The sequence below is a fragment of the Mesoplodon densirostris genome, chromosome 4 (genome assembly GCF_025265405.1).
Source record: "Mesoplodon densirostris isolate mMesDen1 chromosome 4, mMesDen1 primary haplotype, whole genome shotgun sequence".
NCBI lineage: Eukaryota > Metazoa > Chordata > Mammalia > Artiodactyla > Ziphiidae > Mesoplodon > Mesoplodon densirostris.
This window is the reverse complement of record NC_082664.1, coordinates 151,269,691-151,291,724: the sequence shown is the minus strand read 5'-3', so window position 1 is coordinate 151,291,724 and position 22,034 is coordinate 151,269,691. Positions and strand designations below refer to the sequence as shown.

At 44.3% G+C, this 22,034-nt stretch overlaps 1 protein-coding gene across 5 annotated transcripts in view; it reads left to right on the top strand.

Annotated features, from left to right (window-relative positions):
* ARNT2 (aryl hydrocarbon receptor nuclear translocator 2) overlaps window positions 1–22,034 on the top strand; it is a 194,182-nt gene that overhangs the window by 106,137 nt on the left and 66,011 nt on the right. For all 5 annotated transcript variants that reach the window (XM_060097491.1, XM_060097489.1, XM_060097492.1 and 2 more), the window contains 3 exons: window positions 365–467; window positions 3,339–3,404; window positions 3,746–3,831. In XM_060097491.1, coding sequence (XP_059953474.1) covers window positions 365–467; window positions 3,339–3,404; window positions 3,746–3,831 — 255 coding nt within the window. The remainder of the gene's footprint in view (window positions 1–364; window positions 468–3,338; window positions 3,405–3,745; window positions 3,832–22,034) is intronic.

The following is a 22,034-nucleotide window of genomic DNA, read 5'->3' as shown; positions in this document are numbered from 1 at the left end:
AGCAGCCAGATGAGTCAAAGAGAGAACGCGTTTTGGATTTAGCAATAAGAAAGTTGCTGGTGACCTTGGTGAATGCCGTTACCATGAAGTAGTGGGGGAGAAAGCCGAATTGGAGGGACTGGTGGTGATGGAATGGAACAATGCAGAGACAGCAAGTGTGGACCACTCCTTGAAGAAAACAAGGCATTTGAATTGTGTGGATTTCATTGCTTAAAGAATGTTGGGAATTCCAAGAAACAGACGATTTGCGATTTGCGTTGCCCCGTGTGTTTGCATTTGTAGAGCTCTCCCTGCACTTGCACCCCCCCACCCCCCAATCAAAGGCAGAGACTTATGCAAATGTCCTTTTCTCTCTCTCTCTCAGGCCGGATCTTGGACCTGAAGACAGGGACGGTCAAGAAAGAAGGACAGCAGTCATCCATGAGGATGTGCATGGGCTCCCGGAGGTCCTTCATCTGCAGGATGAGGTCTGTTTGGGGGAACAGTGGGCTGGGCTCTGATGGGGTTGCTCCCTTCTCACCTCCGCTGAGAGTCCTGATGGGCTGTAAGGTCACACCTTCACTCTGGTGATGTCATCTCCTGAGTGCAGCGTGTAAGCCTCCTCCTTCTTGGTCTGTCTCACCTGTAAATGGAGAAGATAAGTCGACAGTTGGACATATAATTCAGGAATTCACGGGAGAGTTTGGGGCTGAAGACATAGAGTCAGGGATTGACGACAGTGAGGTGTATCTAAAGCCCCGAGACCACATGAGATCACCTGGGAAATGAGTGTTGCTAGAGAAGAGGTCAGAGCTCTGAGCTCAGGCCACCCCTGCACCAGGGAGGCGAGGAAGAACCGGCAGAGCCTGAGAAGGAGCAGCTGGGCAGATGGCAGGGAACAAGAGAGGGAGAAGGGGCTTCCCTGGAGGCGCAGCGGTTGAGAGTCCGCCTGCCGATGCAGGGGACACGGGTTCGTGCCCTGGTCCGGGAAGATCCCACATGCCGTGGAGCGGCTGGGCCCGTGAGCCATGGCCGCTGAGCCTGTGCGTCCGGAGCCTGTGCTCCGCAACGGGAGAGGCCACAACAGAGGTCCGCGTACTGCAAAAAAAAAAAAAAGAGAGAGGGAGAAGGAAGTTTCCAGGAGGAAGGCATGGTCCATAGCCAGATCTGCTGCTGATTCCCAGATACGGGGACTGAGGATCCATCACTGGCCCCCAGGGGGAGAAACAGTGGCAGCTGGAGCTGCAGGCAGGTGAGCGAGGCGGGCGTCCTCCTCTCCTCCAGGAAAGAAGTCAGTCTCCGCTGGCTCGGGCACGTGGTCTCCCAGGCTCTTCTTGTGCACTTTTCCCGACAAGTCCACCCAAGTCCACACCGATCCTGATTCAGCTCCAGCGCCTCCTGCCCTCTCCGACCTCCTCTCCGCCCCTGTCAAGCTTCCCAATGCTCCGATCTCGGGGCCGGGCACAGTGGAGCCGCTCACTACCGTCACCTTCCTCCAGTGGTTTGCTTCTGGGACGGGGACTTACCACTTGAGCATCTGTTGGGAACTATGAAGTTACAGACAATCAATGTTTAAAATAAGTCTATATTTTCACTAATTCAAAATCACCTTTTAAAGCAACTCTACTTCTTAAATGAAAACTGTTCATCTACAGGCTAGGCCATCTCAGATCACAGGTTGCCTGTGTTGAGGGGAGACCTGCCTCTCTAACCTCTAGCTGAGTCCTGAGAACCAGCAGAGGACTTGAGTATGGCTGTCCTTTCCTCCCAGTCGGCTCCTCTCCAGGCTGAGCATTTGGAATGCTTCCAGAAGACACGGATGGAATCCCCTTCACCGCCTGCCTCAGGTCATAAGGCCGTGTTGGAGTGACAATACACGAGCAACTCCTTGTGATTTAGCACTGAGTCTGCACAGACTGCCTTCCCTCTGTTCAGCCTACAGGGGGAAGCAGGGGGGCTCGACTCACATGCATTAGTGTCCACCCAGGGACAGAATGCCATCAGGTAATGTAGTCCAACACAGCAAGGGCTTTCCGCAGTGCTTCGGCCAATAGGGTAAATGCCCATCCTAGCTTGATGGACATTCAGTCTAGCACCAGCAATGTTAATTCTTAATTGCACCATCTAAGCAGTTGCCTTGTGAATGAATTTATTGGAAGCATCAAGTTCACCATTCCTGAGTAGCCTCCAATGCCATTATCACTCCCCAATCGACCAGATTCAGGCGGTCCGCTCCCTGCCCTGGTGCCTCTCAAGACATGCTCTAGGTAGCTTTTCCCAGTGCCAGACCCACACTACCTGGATTTACCTGTAAGGTGAGCAGCACTGCCATCTGCTGAGAGCATGGCCTTCCCCTCCAAATCAGCTTAGTTTCAGGAAGACACTGGGCATCCCCAGGCAGCAATGTCTTAGATTGACACTGCTGTGAAACTACGCTCGTGCTGGCAGCCATCCCAGGCCTCAGAGTATATAATTGGACTCTTATCTTTGTCGTGTTGAATACTGAGGCATCCAGGGCATTACCTGCTATGCAGTTGGGAAGTGGAAGCGCATGTAAAGAGTGGACGTCCTGAGAGCACAGGTCAGAGGTTGGCCACAGTGCAGGCTTTGGACGTGCAGAGCCTGGATGCTGAGACGGTTATGGAGAAGGCAGAAAAGGTGCTACCAGAGTGGGCAGTGGGACACCTCACGCCCCCTGCCTCCCAGAGAAGGACCCCAGAAAGCCCTGATTCCAGACTCACCCCTCCCTGTCCCCACTCTGTCCTTTGCCATCCGCAGGCTTGCAGCTGTCTGCTTATTCCTAGTGCCAGAACATTGCAGGGGAGGAGGCAGTTTCCATACTGTGAAGCTAAAGCCTGAGAAGATGCTTCTGTTCATCAACTGACAACATCTGTTTTGAGTTGATGCCTCTGCTCGGGCCTGGAGAGACACTGTTGCTGTCATCACCCCCTTCCCTTGTTTCCTGAAAGCCACCAAGTTACACTGAAATGATCTGCAGGACAGAGCACGGCCAGGATCCTCCTGGTGTCTTTCTGGATGTCTGCGGCTCCTGGGCTGGGCCCTGAGACAATTTCCGTGTGCAATGCAGAATGGCTCACGTGCCTCTTGCCTTCAGTGGCAATCAAAATTCAATCAAAATTTGTTTTTCTCTCTCTGTCTTACTTCACTCTGTATGACACACTCTAGGTGCATCCACCTCACTACAGATAACAGGCATGCAACCCTGCTTCTGCACTTTGGAAGGAACTTGGCTACAGGGTGCTCGCATCAGATAAGGCCCATGTACTTGCCTGCCGCACTATGCGCTTTATAAACTTGCCTAGGTCTTCACTCACTCTAATATATTTATCAAATCTTAGGTGTGGAAATGCTCCTTTGGACCACCTTCCTCTAAACAGAATAACCACCATGAGGAAAAGGTTCAGGTCAGTAAGCCTTTCTGATGTATGTTTTGGGGCTATGCTGGTAGATAGCTTCAATGCACTAAGCTAAGGAGTAGCTGAAGTTGAAGACGGGGCTTAGCCTTGGAGAGCACCAAGAGACCCGCACATCAGGGTGGCAGTGGTTGAGATGAGAAAGGGAGTTGGGTGGATTTATTTTGCACATTCAGACCATATAGGAGGAGGGAAAACAGGATGGTGGGAAGTCAAGATTGAAAACACAAGGCCAACAGGAGAACCCAGTAACTTAGATACCAAAAGAGTCATGGACATCCTTGCCTCACCCCCAGATGTCGAAAGCAAGCTCACAGAAGTTTTTTCTCTAGGAATGGCCTTGGCCCTGTGAAAGAAGGAGAAGCCCAGTATGCTGTGGTCCACTGCACAGGCTACATCAAGGCTTGGCCTCCAGCAGGTAAGCAGAACCTGCATATTCATTCCCAGGGGATCTCATGCTACTTCACCTCACCATGGTATCCTGTTAGAAATGCATTCTTTTTTTTTTTAACATCTTTATTGGAGTATAATTGCTTTACAGTGTTGTGTTAGTTTCTGCTGTATAACAAAGTGAATCAGCTATATGCATACATATATTCCCACATCTCCTCCCTCTTGCATCTCCCTCCCACCCTCCCTATCCCACCCCTCTAGGTGGTCGCAAAGCACTGAGCTGATCTCCCTGTGCCACACAGCTGCTTCTCACTAGATATCTATTTTACATTTGGTAGTGTATATATGTCAATGCTACTCTTTCACTTCGTCCCAGCTTACCCTTTCCCCTCACTGTGTCCTCAAATCCATTCTCTACGTCTGTGTCTTTATTCCCGTCCTGCCCCAAGGTTCATCAGAACCATTTTTTTTTTAGATTCCATATATGTGTGTTAGCATATGGTATTTGTTTTTCTCTTTCTGACTTACTTCACTCTGTATGACACACTCTAGGTGCATCCACCTAACTACAAATAACTCAATTTCATTTCTTTTCATGGCTGAGTAATATTCCACTGCATATATGTGCCACATCTTCTTTATCCATTCATCTGTTGATGGACACTTACGTTGTTTCCATGTCCTGGCTATTGTAAATAGTGCTGCAATGAACACTGTGCTACATGACTCTTATTGGTTTTTTTAAAAAATGTTTATTTATTTATTTATTTATTTTCTTATTAGTCATCCATTTTATACACATCAGAGTATATATGTCAATCCCAATCTCCCAATTCATCACACCACCACCCCCACCCCCTGCTGCTTTCCGCGCTTGGTGTCCATACGTTTTTTCTCTACTTCTGTGTCTCAATTTCTGCTCTGCAAACCGGTTCATCGGTTCCATTTTCTAGGTTCCACATATATGCGTTAATATACGATATTTCTTTTTCTCTTTCTGACTTACTTCACTCTGAATGACAGTCTCTAGATGCATCCACGTCTCTACAAATGACCCAATTTTGTTTCTTTTTATGGCTGAGTAATATTCCATTGTATATATGTACCACATCTTGTTTATTCATTCGTGTGTCAATGGGCATTGAGGTTGCTTCCATGACCTGGCGATCGTAAATAGTGCTGCAATGAACATTGGGGTGCATGCGTCTTTTTGAATTATGGTTTTCTCTGGGTATATGCCCAGTAGTGGGGTTGCTGGGTCATATGGTAATTCTATTTTTAGTTCTTTAAGGAACCTCCATACTGTTCTCCATAGTGGCTGTATCAATTTACATTCCCACCAACAGTGCAAGAGGGTTCCCTTTTCTCCACACCCTCTCCAGCATTTATTGTTTGTAGAATTTTTGATGATGGCCATTCTGACCAGTGTGAGGTGATACCTCATTGTAGTTTTGATTTGCATTTCTCTAATGATTAGTAATGTTGAGCATCTTTTCATGTGTTTGTTGGCAATCTGTATGTCTTCTTTGGAGAAATGTTTATTTAGGTCTTCTGCCCATTTTTGGATTGGGTTGTTTGTTTTTTTGATATTGAGTTGCATAAGCTGCTTGTATATTTTGGAGATTAATCCTTTGTCAGTTGCTTCGTTTGCAAATATTTTCTCCCATTCTGAGGGTTGTCTTTTCATCTTTTTTATGGTTTCCTTTGCTGTGCAAAAGTTTTGAAGTTTCATTAGGTCCCATTTGTTTATTTTTATTTCCATTTCTCTAGGAGGTGGGTCAAAAGGATCTTGCTGTGATGTATGTCATAGAGTGTTCTGCCTATGTTTTCCTCTAAGAGTTTTATAGTGTCTGGCCTTACGTTTAGGTCTTTAATCCATTTTGAGTTTATTTTTATGTATGGTGTTAGGGAGTGTTCTAATTTTATTTACATATAGCTATCCAGTTTTCCCAGCACCATTTATTGAAGAGGCTGTCTTTTCTCCATTGTATACTCTTGCCTCCTTTATCACAGATAAGTTGACCATATGTGTGTGGGTTTATCTCTGGGCTTTCTATCCTGTTCCATTGATCTATCTTTCTGTTTTTATGCCAGTACCATACTGTCTTGATTACTGTAGCTTTGTAGTATAGTCTGAAGTCAGGGAGCCTGATTCCTCCAGCTCCGTTTTGCTTTCTCAAGATTGTTTTGGCTATTCGGGGTCTTTTGTGTTTCCATACAAATTGTGAAATTTTTTCTAGTTCTGTGAAAAATGCCATTGGTAGTTTGATAGGGATTGCACTGAATCTGTAGATTGCTTTGTGTAGTATAGTCATTTTCACAATGTTGATTCTTCCAATCCAAGAACATAGTATATCTCTCCATCAGCTTGTATCATCTTTAATTTCTTTCATCAGTGTCTTATAGTTTTCTGCATATAGGTCTTTTGTCTCCTTAGGTAGGTTTATTCCTTGGTATTTTATTCTTTTTGTTGCAATGGTAAATGGGAGTGTTTCTTTAATTTCTCTTTCAGATTTTTCATCATTAGTGTATAGGAATGCAAGAGATTTCTGTGTATTAATTTTGTATCCTGCTACTCTACCAAATTCATTGATTAGCTCTAGTAGTTTTCTGGTAGCATCTTTAGGATACTCTATGTATAGTATCGTGTCATCTGCAAACAGTGACAGTTTTACTTCTTTTCCGATTTGGATTCCTTTTATTTCTTTTTCTTCACTTACTGCTGTGGTTAAAACTTCCAAAACGATGTTGAGTAATAGTGGTGAGAGTGGGCAACCTTGTCTTGTTCCTGATCTTAGTCAGTTTTTCACCATTGAGAACAATGTTGGCTGTGGGTTTGTCATATATGACCTTTATTATGTTAAGGTAGGTTCCCTCCATTCCTACTTTCTGGAGAGTTTTTATCGTAAATGGGTGTTGAATTTGTCATAAGCTTTTTCTGCATCTATAGAGATTATCATATGGTTTTTATCCTTTAATTTGTTAATATGGTGTATCACATTGATTGATTTGCATATATTGAAGAATCCTTGCATTCCTGGGATAAACCCCACTTGATCATGGTGTATGATCCTTTTAATGTGCTGTTGGATTCTGTTTGCTAGTATTTTGTTGAGGATTTTTGCATTTATGTTCATCAGAGATATTGGCCTGTAGTTTTCTTTTTTTGTGACATCTTTGTCTGGTTTTGGTATCAGGGTGATGGTGGCCTCGTAGAATGAGTTTGGGAGTGTTTCTCCCTCTGCTATATTTTGGAGGAGTTTGAGAAGGATAGGTGTTAGCTCTTCTCTAAATGTTTCATAGAATTCACCTGTGAAGCTGTCTGGTCCTGGGCTTTTCTTTGTTGGAAGATTTTTAATCACAGTTTTAATTTCAGTGCTTGTGATTGGCCTGTTTATATTTTCTATTTCTTCCTGGTTCAGTCTCGGAAGGTTGTGCTTTTCTAAGAATTTGTCCATTTCTTCCAGGTTGTCCGTTTTATTGGCATATAGTTGCTTGTAGTAATTTCTCATGATCCTTTGTATTTCTGCAGTGTCAGTTGTTACTTCTCCTTTTTCATTTCTAATTCTGTTGATTTGAGTCTTCTCCCTTTTTGTCTTGATGAGTCTGGCTAATGGTTTATCAATTTTGTTTATCTTCTCAAAGAACCAGCTTTTAGTTTTATTGATCTTTGCTATTGTTTCTTTCATTTTCATTTATTTCTGATCTGATTTTTATGATTTCTTTCCTTCTGCTAACTTTGTGGGGTTTTTGTTGTTCTTTCTCTAATTGCTTTAGGTGTAAGTTTAGGTTGTTTATTTGAGATTTTTCTTGTTTCTTGAGGTGGAATTGTATTGCTATAAACTTTCCTCTTAGAACTGCTTTTGCTGCATCCCATAGGTTTTGGGTCGTCGTGTTTTCGTTGTCATTTGTTTCTAGGTACTTTCTGATTTCCTCTTTGATTTCTTCAGTGATCTCTTGGTTATTTAGTAGTGTATTGTTTAACCTCCATGTGTTTGTATTTTTTACAGTTTTTTTCCTGTAATTGATATCTAGTCTCATAGCGTTGTGGTTAGAAAAGATACTTGACACGATTTCAATTTTCTTAAATTTACCGAGGCTTGATTTGTGACCCAAGATATGGTCTATCCTGGAGAATGTTCCATGAGCACTTGAGAAGAAAGTGTATTCTGTTGTTTTTGGATGGAATGTCCTATAAATATCAATTAAGTCCGTCTTTTTAATGTATCATTTAAAGCTTGTGTTTCCTTATTTATTTTCATTTTGGATGATCTGTCCATGGATGAAAGTGGGGTGTTAAAGTCCCCTACTGTGATTGTGCTACTGTTGATTTCCCCTTTTATGGCTGTTAGCATTTGCCTTATGTATTGATCTGCTCCTATGTTGGGTGCATAAATATTTACAATTGTTAGATCTTCTTGTTGGATTGATCCCTTGACCATTATGTAGTGTCCTTCTTTTTTTTTTTTTTTTTTTTTTTTTTGGCGGTACACAGGCCTCTCACTGTTGTGGCCTCTCCCACTGCGGAGCGCAGGCTCTGGACACGCAGGCTCGGTGGCCATGGCTCACAGGCCCAGCTGCTCCGCGGCATGTGGGATCCTCCTGGACCGGGGCACAAACCCATGTCCCCTGTATCGTCAAGCAGATTCTCAACCACTGTGCCACCAGGGAAGCCCTAGAAACCTCATTTTTTTTGTTTTTGGGTTTTTTTGCGGTACGCGGGCCTCTCACTGTTGTGGCCTCTCCCACTGCGGAGCACAGGCTCTGGACACGCAGGCTTGGCGGCCATGGCTCACAGGCCCAGCCGCTCCACGGCATGTGGGATCTTCCCGGACCGGGGCACAAACCCGTGTCCCCTGCATCAGCAGGCAGACTCTCAACCACTGCGCCACCAGGGAAGCCCGGTGTGGGACTTTTTTTCGGACTTCTTTCAAGATTTTTTCTCTTTGTTTTTGGTTTTCTGCAGTTTGAATATGACAGTGTAGATTGTTTAGTTTGTTTGTGGTTTGTTTTTTTTTTCATTATTTGTACTGGTTGGTATTTTCTGAGCTTCTTGAGCCTGTGGTTTGGGGTCTGTCATTAATTTTGGAAAATTATTAGACATTATATCTTCAAATAATCCCTTTGTTCCATTCTCTTTCTTCTCCTTTTGGTATTCTAATTACATGTATATGTTTTGAAATTGGACTACAGTTTAGGGGTATTCTGTTCTGGGTTTTTTATTCTTTTTTCTCTTTACATTTCAGTTTTGGAAATTTCAATTGACACATCTTCAAGCTTACTGATTCTTTCCTTGGCTATGTCCAGTCTACTGATGAGTCTATCAAAGGCATTCATTTCTGTTACAGTGTTTTTTTTTTTTCCCTAGCATTTCCCTTTGATTCTTTCTTAGAGTTTCAATCTCTCTGCTTACGTGACCCAACTGTTCTTAATTTTGTCTGCATCTTCCATTAGCACTTTGAATATATTAATCATAGTTATTTTAAATTCCCAGGCTAGTAATTTCAAAATCCATGTCATATCTGAGTCTGGTTCTGATGTTTAGTTGTCTCTTCAGGCTGTGTTTTTTTTTTTTTTTTTTTTTTTTTTTTGCTTTTTAGCATACCTTGTAAATCTTTGTTGATATCTAGACATGATGCATTAGGTAATAGGAACTGAGGTAATTAGGCCTTTAGTGTGAGGTTTTATGTTAATCTTGTGATGAGTTGGCAGTGCTTAATGTTTGAGATATATGTATATAAATATCTACAGGTAGATAGATATAGATATATCAGTTTTACTTATATCTTATTTTTATATGTTTTTCTACTTAGACCATAATGCACAAAATTGTCAAGCCGTTGTTTGCCTAAAGGCTGGACTCGAGGACAGGGACTCAGAAGGCAACGATACCTTTACAAGTGTCCAGAGCCTGGACCTCAGCTTTGTAGATCCACTGTCAAGACAGTGCTGTCAAACCGATCAGATGCAGGGTTCTCAGCAAGAGTTCTCTGAAGCTGACATGTTAATCAGGTGCAATTCTGTGATGCCCTGGGGTTTCCTCGCCACTGGCATGGATGCCCATGTCCATTGTCCAGGGAATCTATGAGGTTTGGAAGTACTTGAGACAACAGATTTGTACTGGAAGGTTGTCCAGTGAGAAGCAAATAAGAGCAAAGGAATGTGGGCAGCCTGGAGAGAGATTTCCAGCAGGGGCTTAGTTCACCAAGCACATGAGATGACCTCATATGTGCAATCTGCTGAGCAAGGCTCTCGGGCACCAGACATAGCCCATCCCTCAGGGAACGCAAAGATGTGTTAGTGGGGGACCAGCACGTGCACAGGTGACTCCAGGAGACAGTGGGCAGGCAGTCAGCCCTGGGACAGAGGAAGAGTCCCTAACGTGCCCTGGGGTCAGGAGAGGCTTCTTGGTCTCCTGAGACCCATTATATAGCCGCCCCAGTCCTGCCAAATGCAGCGTCTTGGGACAAGCAGGCCATCTCCTTCTTGATGCTTTCCTCATTTGAATTCATCATTCTCATTATACCAGGCCATTCTTCTTCCTGTTCCTGGCGTCAAAGTGCTCTTTTTCTACCACTTTATTTGAGCGCCAGGCCTACACATCACAGGAAATGCCACCATCGTGGTCAAACTATCCCACAGTGTTCTTGTGGATGAGCAGGAGAAAGGAGGCTGATGCCCGAGGTATAGGCAGGTGACTGCATCCGGAGAGTCTGCCAGGAGGATTCAGGGCAAGCTTTTCTGGAGTCGCATGGAGTTCTGTACCCGAGGGTGCTGGAGGGTACAGGGTCACAGGGGCAGAAGGATTTGTTACGCATTTTCTCCAACGACCGCCCCTGAAACTTTGCCACAGGAGAAACGGTTGAAGGAACCAGAAGTGTTTATCTTGGAGAAAGTGAGACATGACTTTTGTCTTCAAGTATTTAAGGGGCTGTCATATGAAGGAGGAATTAAGCTTATTTAGGATAGTTCCAGAAGGCACAAGGCAGATTTTAACTTAATAGGGAGATATGAGCAAAAGCTATGAACAGGGTGTTAAATACATATACAAATATGAATACATACACACACTAAGCATCTGGAAAAAATTCAGCCTCCTGTTAATCAGAACCGCAAATTAAAATAATTTTATACCATCTCCTCTTACCTATCAAATAGCAAAAAATTAAAAAGACAAAACACACAGTATTGGTAAGGTTTAGAAAAATGGACACTTTTATGCTCTGCTGATGGGAATGTAAATCAGTACAAACATTCTGTAGAATAACTTGCGAGTATATATTAAATGCCTTAAAATGTGCATTTCTTAATATACAGGAATTGTACTTCTAAGAAGTTATTTTAGGGAATTGATCAGAGATGTATGTGTGTTGTATGGTTACACATTATTTATAATTGTGAAAACCTTGAATTATTCTAAATTTCAAATTCTAAAATTCTAAATATCTAAATTTAAAGAATTGGCTAAAATAGCATGAATCATCTACATGTTAGGCTACTAGACAACCATTAAACAGGCATGCTTTCAAAAGATATTTAAGAATGAAGCAAAGTGCTAAGAAGTGTTAAAAAGAAAGACAGGTTATGCAACGTAAACATCATGGTCCCAATTTTATTTTTAAATTATAAATGAATAGTGTATGTATTGAAAAATTGTACATAGAATATTAATCATTGTTATTTCTGTGTAGTAGATTATTGGTTACTTTTTCTTCTCTATTCAGTCTTACATTTTCCAAAATTTTACATGACTTTCATAATCAGAGAAAATGACATTTTTAGGAAATCAAGCTGAATTTTCTAAACAGCATTTCAGACAATTGGATTGAGTGGTTTGCACTGAATTCAGAAATTGTGTCATTTTGTTTGTTTTTTGGCTTGGTTTTGTTGTTGTATTTAGTTGTTGTGTTTCTATAAAGATAGAGGTTCTAGAAAATAAGCTTGTATCCACACGTGATGATTATGTCATGCCTCCAGGGTCCTGAGCTGATGTACCTTGTTCCATGGCTGTTAATACTCTGTTTCTTGATTGATAACTCCATTCTTTACACATATAACCCACTATCTTGCTCTTACATTTAGATCTCTCAAGACCAAGTACATGCTTCATTTTCTCAAGCAGTGCTTAGCACATAGAATGCATTTCACACAGACTGGATGGATGGATAGATGGATGGATGAAAGGAAGGAAGGAAAGAGTCTTGCCTAGACAAAAGAAATAATTGACCTAAGGGGATGGGTATTTGAAAGAATTTCTTGCCAGAATTTCCAAAGATATTTATAGAATCCACTTTGCCAGAAATCTTTTGAGAGGGTACAGACAGTCTTCTGGCCTAGATGAGGTGACTGAAAGGAGGTCATTGGCATGCTTGCCCTATAATAACGTCATGAAACTGGAGCATTGGAACAGCAACTCACTTGATGCTTGAATGATGCCTCGTAAATGTCCACGAGGAATGCTGTCCCTGCTTGGTTACGGGCTTAAGCTCCTTAATTATAAACAATGACTTCATTAGGAAGTATGAAGATTCCTAAGCACCCAAGGTGTGAACAATATCTACAGGCCATCTTGGAAATCTCTAAAGGTGAGCAGAAGCGGTAGGCTTTGTGCAGCAAACAAGGGCCTCATAAGTAATTCTTTGACAACCCACTCGCAACACGTGTGCTTATTTCTGAACCAGTGAGTCCTGCACTCGAGGTTTTGCCTGGTGCCTGTGACTCCACGGTAAGCATAAACATTGCAAAAAATTCTGCTATATTCCAGAAGCCCTTTCTATTACACAATGGCCTTCACAGGGCCTCACAGCATCTTATACTATGTAGGTTTCATTTAAACTATTTGGGGTATGACTAAAGAAAAAACAGAGTTCCACAGTTGCTTTGTCTAACCCTCCAGTCTCAAGAACAAACGCTGTGTTCAACATAGTAAAGAAGGCATCACCATAGGTGCCGAAGAAAGCACCCACAATGGGTTGCATTTTACATTTTGTGAGGTATGTTCAGAGTCCAAGGGAAACTTTGAAATTCTGAAGGTGTGAATTGTCTCCACCCCACTGTCATTGCCCCGGCACCTTGCATTTTGAAGACTGGAGTCCAGCTTTGAGCCAGAAGCCACTTCTGTAACAGAGACCTCTTTTCCAGTAACCATCATCTGATGTGCTTGGTTCACCACTGAGTCATCCACGGAAAATCTCTGATTAATTGGCAGTGTGTCTGCACAGGAGAGCCAAGGCCTGCCCGGGTGGAGGGAGTGCTTGACCAAGATCTGGTTACCTCCCCTTGGGACCATCCTGGTCAGGAAGAGGCTCGGTTCTCGGTGGCCTCGTGTGCTTTTTCATCAGTGAGGCTGATGCTCTACTTCGTTGTGCTGCTAGACTTTCAGTAAGCCTCGGCCACAGCATGCCAGAGGCCTGAAGTTATTTTGGGGTTTTAGCTAGAATCTGCAGTGGCCAGGCCTGTGTTGTCACTTACCAGACACCTCAGCCCGGCCACGAGCTCATCGACAGCAGCCCTGCACTTCTTGCGGTTTGCTTGTTGAACATAGTGTGTTTGTTTTTTTCCTTCAAAAGCTGCTTGTCTGTATTGAAGACATCCACCCACGAGACAAAAGCTGGATCCCTGCTCTCTCCAACCCTCAGCCAGTTCTGTCCTGCCCGGGTTGCATATGCACATCAGGACTCAGTCTCCTGCTCAAGATCTCGTTCTGATGTCCTGGTGAGACATCAGAGCCATGAATTTAGCTTGTGAGATGGAGAATAACGGTTGGCCACATCTCCCCTCCTCCTCGTTCTTAGGCAGGGCACAAGCCACCCTTCCATTTCCTTCAGTGAATACTTTCTGATCACCTGCCATGGGCCAGGTACTTTGCTAGGTCCTGGGGATCCTAGGGTGAGTCTGACATAGTAAGCCCTTAAGGAGCTCACAGTGCAGTGGAGGAGACAGGTAGGCTTGCAGGTCATCGCAAAGCCCTGGATCAAGGGTCATAACAGAGGCACTCATAGGGGAAAGCATGTAGGAGGTAGATTCCATCTGCTGGGAATGTCAAGGTTGGCTTCTCACTCCTACATGCTATGGCCAAGCCTCACTGAAAGCCTAATAGGCAGAGAGTAACCTTTGAGCTGAAACATAAACATAAGGGAGAGATAGGAGTTTGCTAGTTGAAAAAGTGCTTTATAGGCAACAGAGAGTGGTGTGGATAGGGCAGAGGAGGTATACCGATGATCACAGTTTTCATTTGTGAGAGCCCCACTATGTGCGGGTGCTGTGCAAAGTACTTTATGCGCTTTGTGCCTCAGCATTCACGACAACCCTAATGAGGTCCAGGCATTGTTATTATCTCCATTCTGCAGAGGAGATGCTGGAGGATTAGCATAGCAACTTAATCAGCCCAGTTCACACAGTAAGTAGCAGAGGTGGGTAGTGACTCTAGGCCTTCCTGATACTCTGATGTGGGAGAGAGATGCTGTCTTGGGAACTGTGTATAATTCACTGTGGCTGGTATGGAGGATGGCTGGACAGATGGGTAGAGTCAGATCCTGTGGGCAAGGCCTTTTGTGCTAAGCCTGGGAGTTTGGACCCTTCTCTACTCTTTATGGAGAGTCACTGAAAGCCACTGAAGGTTTTTAAAGATCATTCTAGAAGTTGGAATGAAGTGAGAGGAAGGGAGGGATAGACCTGATGGCAGGGGGGCCCAGAGAGGACTAACCCAGGGAGAAATTGTGAGGCCTGAATGAAGGCAGTGGCTGTGCTGATGGAGAGGCACGTGGAGAGTGTACGGACAGGGGGAAAGTGTGAGCCCATGGGGAAAAGCAGGCCGCAGGCTGGGGCCGTGCTGGGCACATGGCTGGTGGGTGGCAAGCCTGGGATTCGGTCCCAAGGAGACCGACTCCAGGGACCTCCCTGGCGGTCCAGTGGTTAGGACTCTGCGTTTCCAGCACAGGGCATGTGGGTTTGATCCCTGGTCGGGGAACTAGGATCCCCCATGCCACACAGCACAGCACAAGCTCTCCTTTTTTTTAAAAAATAAAAAAGTATTTTCTTTAGTGGGAACAGTTGCTGTGATTCTTTAACTCAGTCTTCTCTTGTCCACATGCTTGTGATTTTTTCCACGTGGCTCCCCTTAGAGAGGTCGCCGTGTGGGCGTCCATCATCGAGTGTTGAGCACGGTTCCATCATTGGCCATGTGGATTGTAGTAAGAGTTCTCAGGCCCTGACAAGGGCAGAAGAGGAATGTTGAGCTTTACTGTTACCTGACAAGGAGTTCAGTTTTCTGTAGCTGAGGGCCAGTGGTGGGGCGAGGTGACCAAAGTCACAAGCAACCCTGATGGGACACACTGGCATTCTGCCACCATGCTGTCTCCTGGGAGGCGTGAGGTCAAGATTGGCTCTCCCTGGAGACTTGGCCCGTTCTGTGCCACTGTCAAGCCGAAGCAGCTCTAAGCTTGTTGGTTAGTCCTGCTGGGGGCCCTTCCACACACTCCCTATTGCTTCATGTGCAGGGAATCATAGCTTACTCAGTTCTTCCCTCAATCCCATCTTGCCCAAACAATACCTCAACAGTTTCTCACAATTGCTGGTCTTTTAAGGTAATCCTCCCTGGTTTCTGGTACTGACATATCCTTCTCCTATCTCAGACTCTGGTCCTTTCCACAGTAATTTGGGAGGGACAGGTAGCTACTCAAGTGGTCTCAGTTTGCTCTTAGGAGCCAAAAGCACCAGTTGTACTTTGAAGCTCTGCTTTTCAAAGTGGGGGGATCCAGCTCTTTAGGGTTCCCAGCAGGAACCCTGAAATACAACATACCTGCAGGTCAGCAATTCCTAAAGTATATTCTGAGATCACAGTCCCCAACGATACACCATGAAGAAAGGATTCCCTGGTCAATAACTTGAGTACCTTTCTCTCTCCTAGAGAATCATACTCCAAAGTTGCATATGTCCTGAGAAGGCCTACAGTGATAAAACCTCTTTATCTTTGTTTAAACTATGTTTCCCAAATGTATTTGGCTAGAGAATCATTTTTTTCCCCTAAAACTTATTAGTATTCCTCAGAGAATACTTTGGAAACATACTGTGAACAAGTGGCTGTTTTTTCCCCCTGCATTTGGTGGAATGAAAAAATACATCTTAATTCACATACGAAAATGTGAATCCCAGGACAGACTCCACCCAGTGTTACTGAAAAACAACCCAACTTTCCATGAGTGTTTGCACAGAGTTAATGCAACCCATAGTAAGACATGAAGAAGCCTTTCTGGCCGATATTAAGCTTCATCCCAAACAGCAGTTTCCAGTTACACTAAACTTGAGTGTTGTTTCTATTACTCAAGATTTATTTAGACCTGGCATTAGTGAAGTGTTTCCAAAGAAAAGGTAATTTAACGTCAGGCAAAATGGGCTTGTGAAACCAATTAGGAAATCGTTGAAATCTGTTAAAATCATAGGATTATCCTGTTCCTATTAAAAATCACTTTGAGAAATGTTGCAGTTCCTGCCAGGAAGCATTCCCGCGTTCCTCCCGGCCCTGGCTTCCCGCCTTGGCCGCCCTCCCTTCCTCAAAGCAGCATGTTCTTTTCTCTGTTATAACAGTAACCACATGCATTGTGATGATCTGGTTCTCTGTTTCCCCCTCCAGCCATGAACTCCTTGAGAGTAGGAACTGGTCTCATGCATGCTGAATCCCTAGTGTGTAGCATACTGTCAGGCACTTGATAGGTGCTCAGAAGGTATGTCAAACTTGACTGATCCCATGGCCAAACTCTGACCTGGTGTTCGGACCGAGAATGTCAGAGTCAAAGAGAACCTTCAGCGTTACCCTGAGCCAGCCCCTCCTCTCTATAGAGGAAGAATCTAAAACCCTTCCAGGCTCTTGCATCTCAGCTGACCCCAACACTTCTCCCCTCCCCTTGACCACAGCCCAAACCCTGCATGGGAAGCCTGCAGCCAGGCAGAGCTCAGCTACCAAGAGGCTAGCTCAGAAATGAGATGATTCCGTGTCTTTTGACCGGTGCCAGGGAAGGCATTACCAGCATCACAGCAAAGACGAGAGCTGGATGTATTAAGCCCTATGTGGCAGGGACTGTGCTGAATGCTTGATGTATACTTTCTCATCTGATGCCCAAGGCAGCCCCATAGAGGAGGAACTGTAATTGTCCCTATTTCACAGATCATAGCTATTATTATTCCCATTTCCTGAAACTGACAGAGGCCTAAGGCTTTGTAGTCAGTACATAGAGGAGTCAGGGTTCCTGACTTGAGACTCCTCTGGTCACTCCAGAGCTGGAGCCCTTAATCACCAGCAAGTCACCCTGTCCCATAGACTTGTCTTCTGTCAGTGTCAATGCCAGGCATGATGACCATTTTCTCTTTAAAGCATTATTTCCTGGAACCAGTTTTGCCACTCAATGTACTCATTGTGAGGCCTTCATAGTGGCACCTCTGCCCCTGACATACAGAGAAAGTCTTGTCACCACCATTTCAAATATAAAGAAACTGCCTACCTTCCTGGATTGAGAGGTAACCTACAGTGTTCAACTGCTGTGCCTGGAAAAATTCTCTCCTAAGGATGTAAGTGCCTTCTTTGCTCCATGTGCTTAGGCCATAGACCACTTTCTAAAAGACCCTCATGGTGGCCAGTACACTGCAGGGCAAGACAGGAAGAAGAGCTCAGCCAGCCTGTAACAGAAAGTCATATTATTCTTCTGTCAAACCTATTTGCCCTTCGTATCACTTATCACTTCCTCACTGTCCAGATTCTTACTTGGGTGAGCTGCACCGGAACAGATTCTGAGATGTGTTTTCCAGGGAGTAGTTGCTAGAATCAAGTTCACAGGTGGAATGAATTTCGCAGGCCCTGAAATGGGTGACGGGTGGGGAGCCTTTGAGGTTTTTGGAGAAGGGGCTTGAAATACGGTCAAGGCTGTGCTTTGACAAGACGAAAGTAGTGATAGAGTAGACCACAGTCAGGGAGAGGCGGGGCTGAAGAGGAAAGCGTGGTAGGAGTACCTGTTGGGAGAAGAGTCTTTGGAGCCCTGGTAACGGGAGGGTTGTGTGTAGGCAGCGTCTGGAGGGGGACCAGGGGCTGTGACCAGGGGCTGTTGGAGGAAGAAGTAGCTTCTCCTGGGGAGGGGGTCACAATCAGGGAGGTGCCCTGGAAGCAGCCAGATCACAGAGCCTGTGAGAGGTAGACGGCCAAGGGTGCCCGTCTTCAGTTGCAAAGAGTACAGTTCCCAAGGACTGAGAAGAAGGAACTTATTTGGGAGGTGGGTAGCTTTGAGAAAGGTGAGCAAGGCCAGGTGGAGGCTGGTCTTCATGGGGGGAAGACTGCGGAGCAGAATGTAGCAAGACACTGATGGTGGTGAGAGGGGATAGCAGAATCGGGATGTGAGGACCACAAGGGGGACCGGCTGTGGTGAATGATGAATTAGCAAACTTTGAAGTCATGGAGGAACTCTTGGTGCCAGCCAGTCCCCAGCCTGCCCAAGACAGAAGTATGGTGACCAGAAGTTGGAGCCATGGTGTGACCCCAGAGCGGGGATGGGTGGCAGGTGGACTGCTAGACACAGCCGTACCTTCTAGATGCCTGGTCGGCCCTGGTGAGGATTTCCAGCTTCTAAAAGGTGGAAATGGGGGAGAAGCCAGTCAATGGAGCATGTCATTGATCTCTGAACTTTTTATAACTGAAAGCTAAAAATAGCAGTGAAGTGCCACAGCTAAACTACAGAGAGGATGAGAGGTTCAATGTCTTTGGCTTCCTTTGGAACACAGCCCACTGCTTTCCATCGAAATCCCTCCTCTGTCAGGGAAGATAACACAGACTCAGGGGCCTCGAAGTGGGCAGGGGGACTGGGGGACCTCATGGCCCACTCCTCTCTGCACCCATCGTGACACCAAGGCTGGGAGAGGGGTGGCTGTCATGCCCCCGAATTCCTTTCTCCTGATGTCTCCGCTGTACCTCAGTGCAGCTTTATTGTTACAGCCCCTTAGCCCTTTGTTCACAGATTACAATTTACTGGAAATGAAGCTCTGTCTTCTGAGTCCAAGTTTATACAGAAAATACTCATTTACAACTTTCCCTTTAGGCAAAAGAAGATGTACGTTAATTTTCATGATTTAATGGCAGTTTATTTGGCAAGAAGTGTTGCATCTCTACCAAATGTTTGAGAATTAAACTTCCACCATCATCGCGTGCATTTTCCCTCAATTTGGTAATCGGGGCAGAGCTCTAAAGTCTGAAGTTAAGTACGCCATGCTCATGTTTCTGACCTTGTTGGACAATGAGGTGCAAACTGGGAAAATTTCCCAGGTATGTGAAGCCCACCTTTTTAAATACCAAACATCATGTGCCAGGCTTTTTTTTGTGTGTGTGTGGTACGCGGGCCTCTCACTGCTGTGGCCTCTCCCGTTGCGGAGCACAGGCTCCGGACGCGCGGGCTCAGCGGCCATGGCTCACGGGCCCAGCCGCTCCGCGGCATGTGGGATCTTCCCGGACCGGGGCACGAACCTGCGTCCCCTGCATCGGCAGGCGGACTCTCAACCACTGCACCACCAGGGAAGCCCCCAGCCTTTTATTTTTAATCACCTTTTTATTATTATTACTATAAAACAGACCATCTTTGTTAAAGAATTCGAGAAGATCTATAAAATCTTTAAAAATAAAGTAAAATTCACCTGAAAACCCATTTTTAAAAAATTTTAAGGGGTTGTGAAGTAAAAAGTAAGTCTCCCTTTCCACCCTGGTTCTACCCCCAAGAACCAGTTCATAACACCCCAGTGCTTCTTATTCTAGACATTTTTCTCTATATTAAAGAAATGGAGCTCATATATGTATATTTTATTACACAGCCTGTTTTTTTGTGTGTGTTTTTTTTACTTTTCATGGATATCATAAATGTTTCCAAGTTAGTACATATAGCACTACTTCATTCTTTTAAATGCCTGTGTAATATCCCATCAGCTGCTCCCCAAATTAGAACATTAAGATTTGTTTTCAGGGACTTCCCTTGCGGTCCAGTGGTTAAGACTTTGTACTCCCAGTGCAGGAGGCACGGGTTCAGTCCCTGGTCGGGGAACTAAGATCCTGCATACCGCATGGTGCAGCCAAAAAAATTTTTTTTAAAAAAGATCGTTTTCAGTTTGGGGCTCTTGCAATAGATACCACAGTGGATATCCTTGCACATGATTCTTTGCCTATGAGCACTGGTGTTTCTGCAGGATAGTCTCAGAAGTGGAATAGTGGAATAAAATACATTTTAATAGATATCATCAAATTACCTTACAAGGCAGGATGCGTGTCCATTTTTCCACACCCCTACCAGCTCTGAATGTTTTCATTCTTTTGTAAGTTTTGCCAGTCTGATAGATTTTTTTGGCGGGGGTGCAGATGACATATTTTAAATTGGATTGAATCATTAGTGAAGTTGAGCATCTTTCCTGGGTATATCAACTACTTGTATTTTACTGTGAGTTGCTTGTTCATGGTATATGCACATTTTCCTGCAGACTGATTTGTGCTTTTCTTATTTACTTGTAGGAGGTCTTTATAATATTATGAATATTAATCCTTTGTCTACTATATGTTGCAAATATTTTCTTCTGGCCTGTCGTTTATCTTCTACTTTTGTTTGCAGTATCTTTCATTGCACAGAACTTTTTTTTCTGCTTAAGTGAGAGGCCCAGAACATGCTCTCATCTTTTTCCCAGATGATTCAGAGCTGGCATGACAAAGGTCCAGAGCTGGATGGGAATTGAAAGGACAATTCAAAGATGTCCTCAGGACTTTTCAGCCCACTGCTGCCTTCCCTGCGGCTGTTGTTGTTTTGTTGGTTGTTTGGGTTGTTGTTTGTTTCTTTTTATGCTCTGTGAGGATTCGCTGTCCTCAAATTCACCTCCTGGTAGATAACTCTTCTTACTTTCCATGTGCCTATTTTTATACTGTCCTATCCAATCACAAATTGCTGGTTCTCATCCTTCATGGTCTAGACAACCAAACAGCAGAACTTGTCAGTATCATGGGCAAAGGGAATAAAATAGGTTGTGAGTTGGGAACTGACAGCTTTTCCTGAGAGTAAAGTGCCCGGGCTGTAGTGAACGGCCTTTGACATGTCTGTTAGGGCTGCGTAGAGACCTTATTCTGGTTTGCTGAGATTGATAAACATATAATTTGTTGATGGATGAGGTGCTTTGGTAGGCTTTTTTCTTACATGAGAAACATTTATTTGGAGCCTCTGCCCTGATTTCATGGGACTCAGAGCCTTGACGCTATATGGAACTGTGCCCAACTCGTTAAGACACCATACTTCACCCTCCTCCCCCTGATGCCATCCCTGGAGACATCTTTCCCCAGTCTCTGCCGATCCCACCAGACAGACACACCCAATTCTGATGAATCCTTTTCTATAAAGCCTTCACCAGTATTCTCCCAGCAACTTCCCAGCCAAGCTATTTGTGTCATGTTGAACTTTTCATTATAGCTTTTTTGCATCTGTCTGTCTTCCCTGCTTATAACAGTGCTCCTGGAAGGCAAGGACCAGATCGTATGCATCTCTGTATTATTTAAGCTACTGAGCACAGGGCTTAGAACACAAAGCGGGCCTGGTGAGTGTTTGGTGACTAAATTTCTCTTTTCATCTCCCGCTCATGTATCCTGCAATACCTACTCAGAAGGAACCCAGGTTTACTAATACCACTATTTTAATTTGTTATTTAATCATTACTATTGAAATAATTTGTACAATTTTATAATAAAACACTAAGCTAAGAAAACAGAAGCGGCAAATACGTTTTATTTTATGGCCCACTTTGATGAACTGTTTTGGGTCTGCTTCAATAGCTAGTGGGAAAATATACCATAACCAATTAGTGACACTTGTCGTGGGTACAGGAAGGGGTTCTCCCAGTTCATATGCTAGGTTTGTGTCATGTCTAACCTGTCAGAAAGGCCAAGAATAGAGTATTCACAGAGGTGTTTTGGGTTGAAATGGGTCCCCCTACAAAATTCATGTGTTGAAGCCCTAATGTCTAGTACTTCAGAATGTGACCTTATTTGGAAATAGAGTCCTTGCAGGTGTAATTAAGTTAAAATGAGATCATACCAGAGTAGTGTGGGCCCCTAATCCCATACAACTTGTGTCTTTATGAAAAGGTAAACCAGTTGTGGTATTTGTACAAAGAAACCTATCCTGGCTAACTTTTGGTGCAGGATGGAAATCAAAATTAAACTCTCATTAAAGA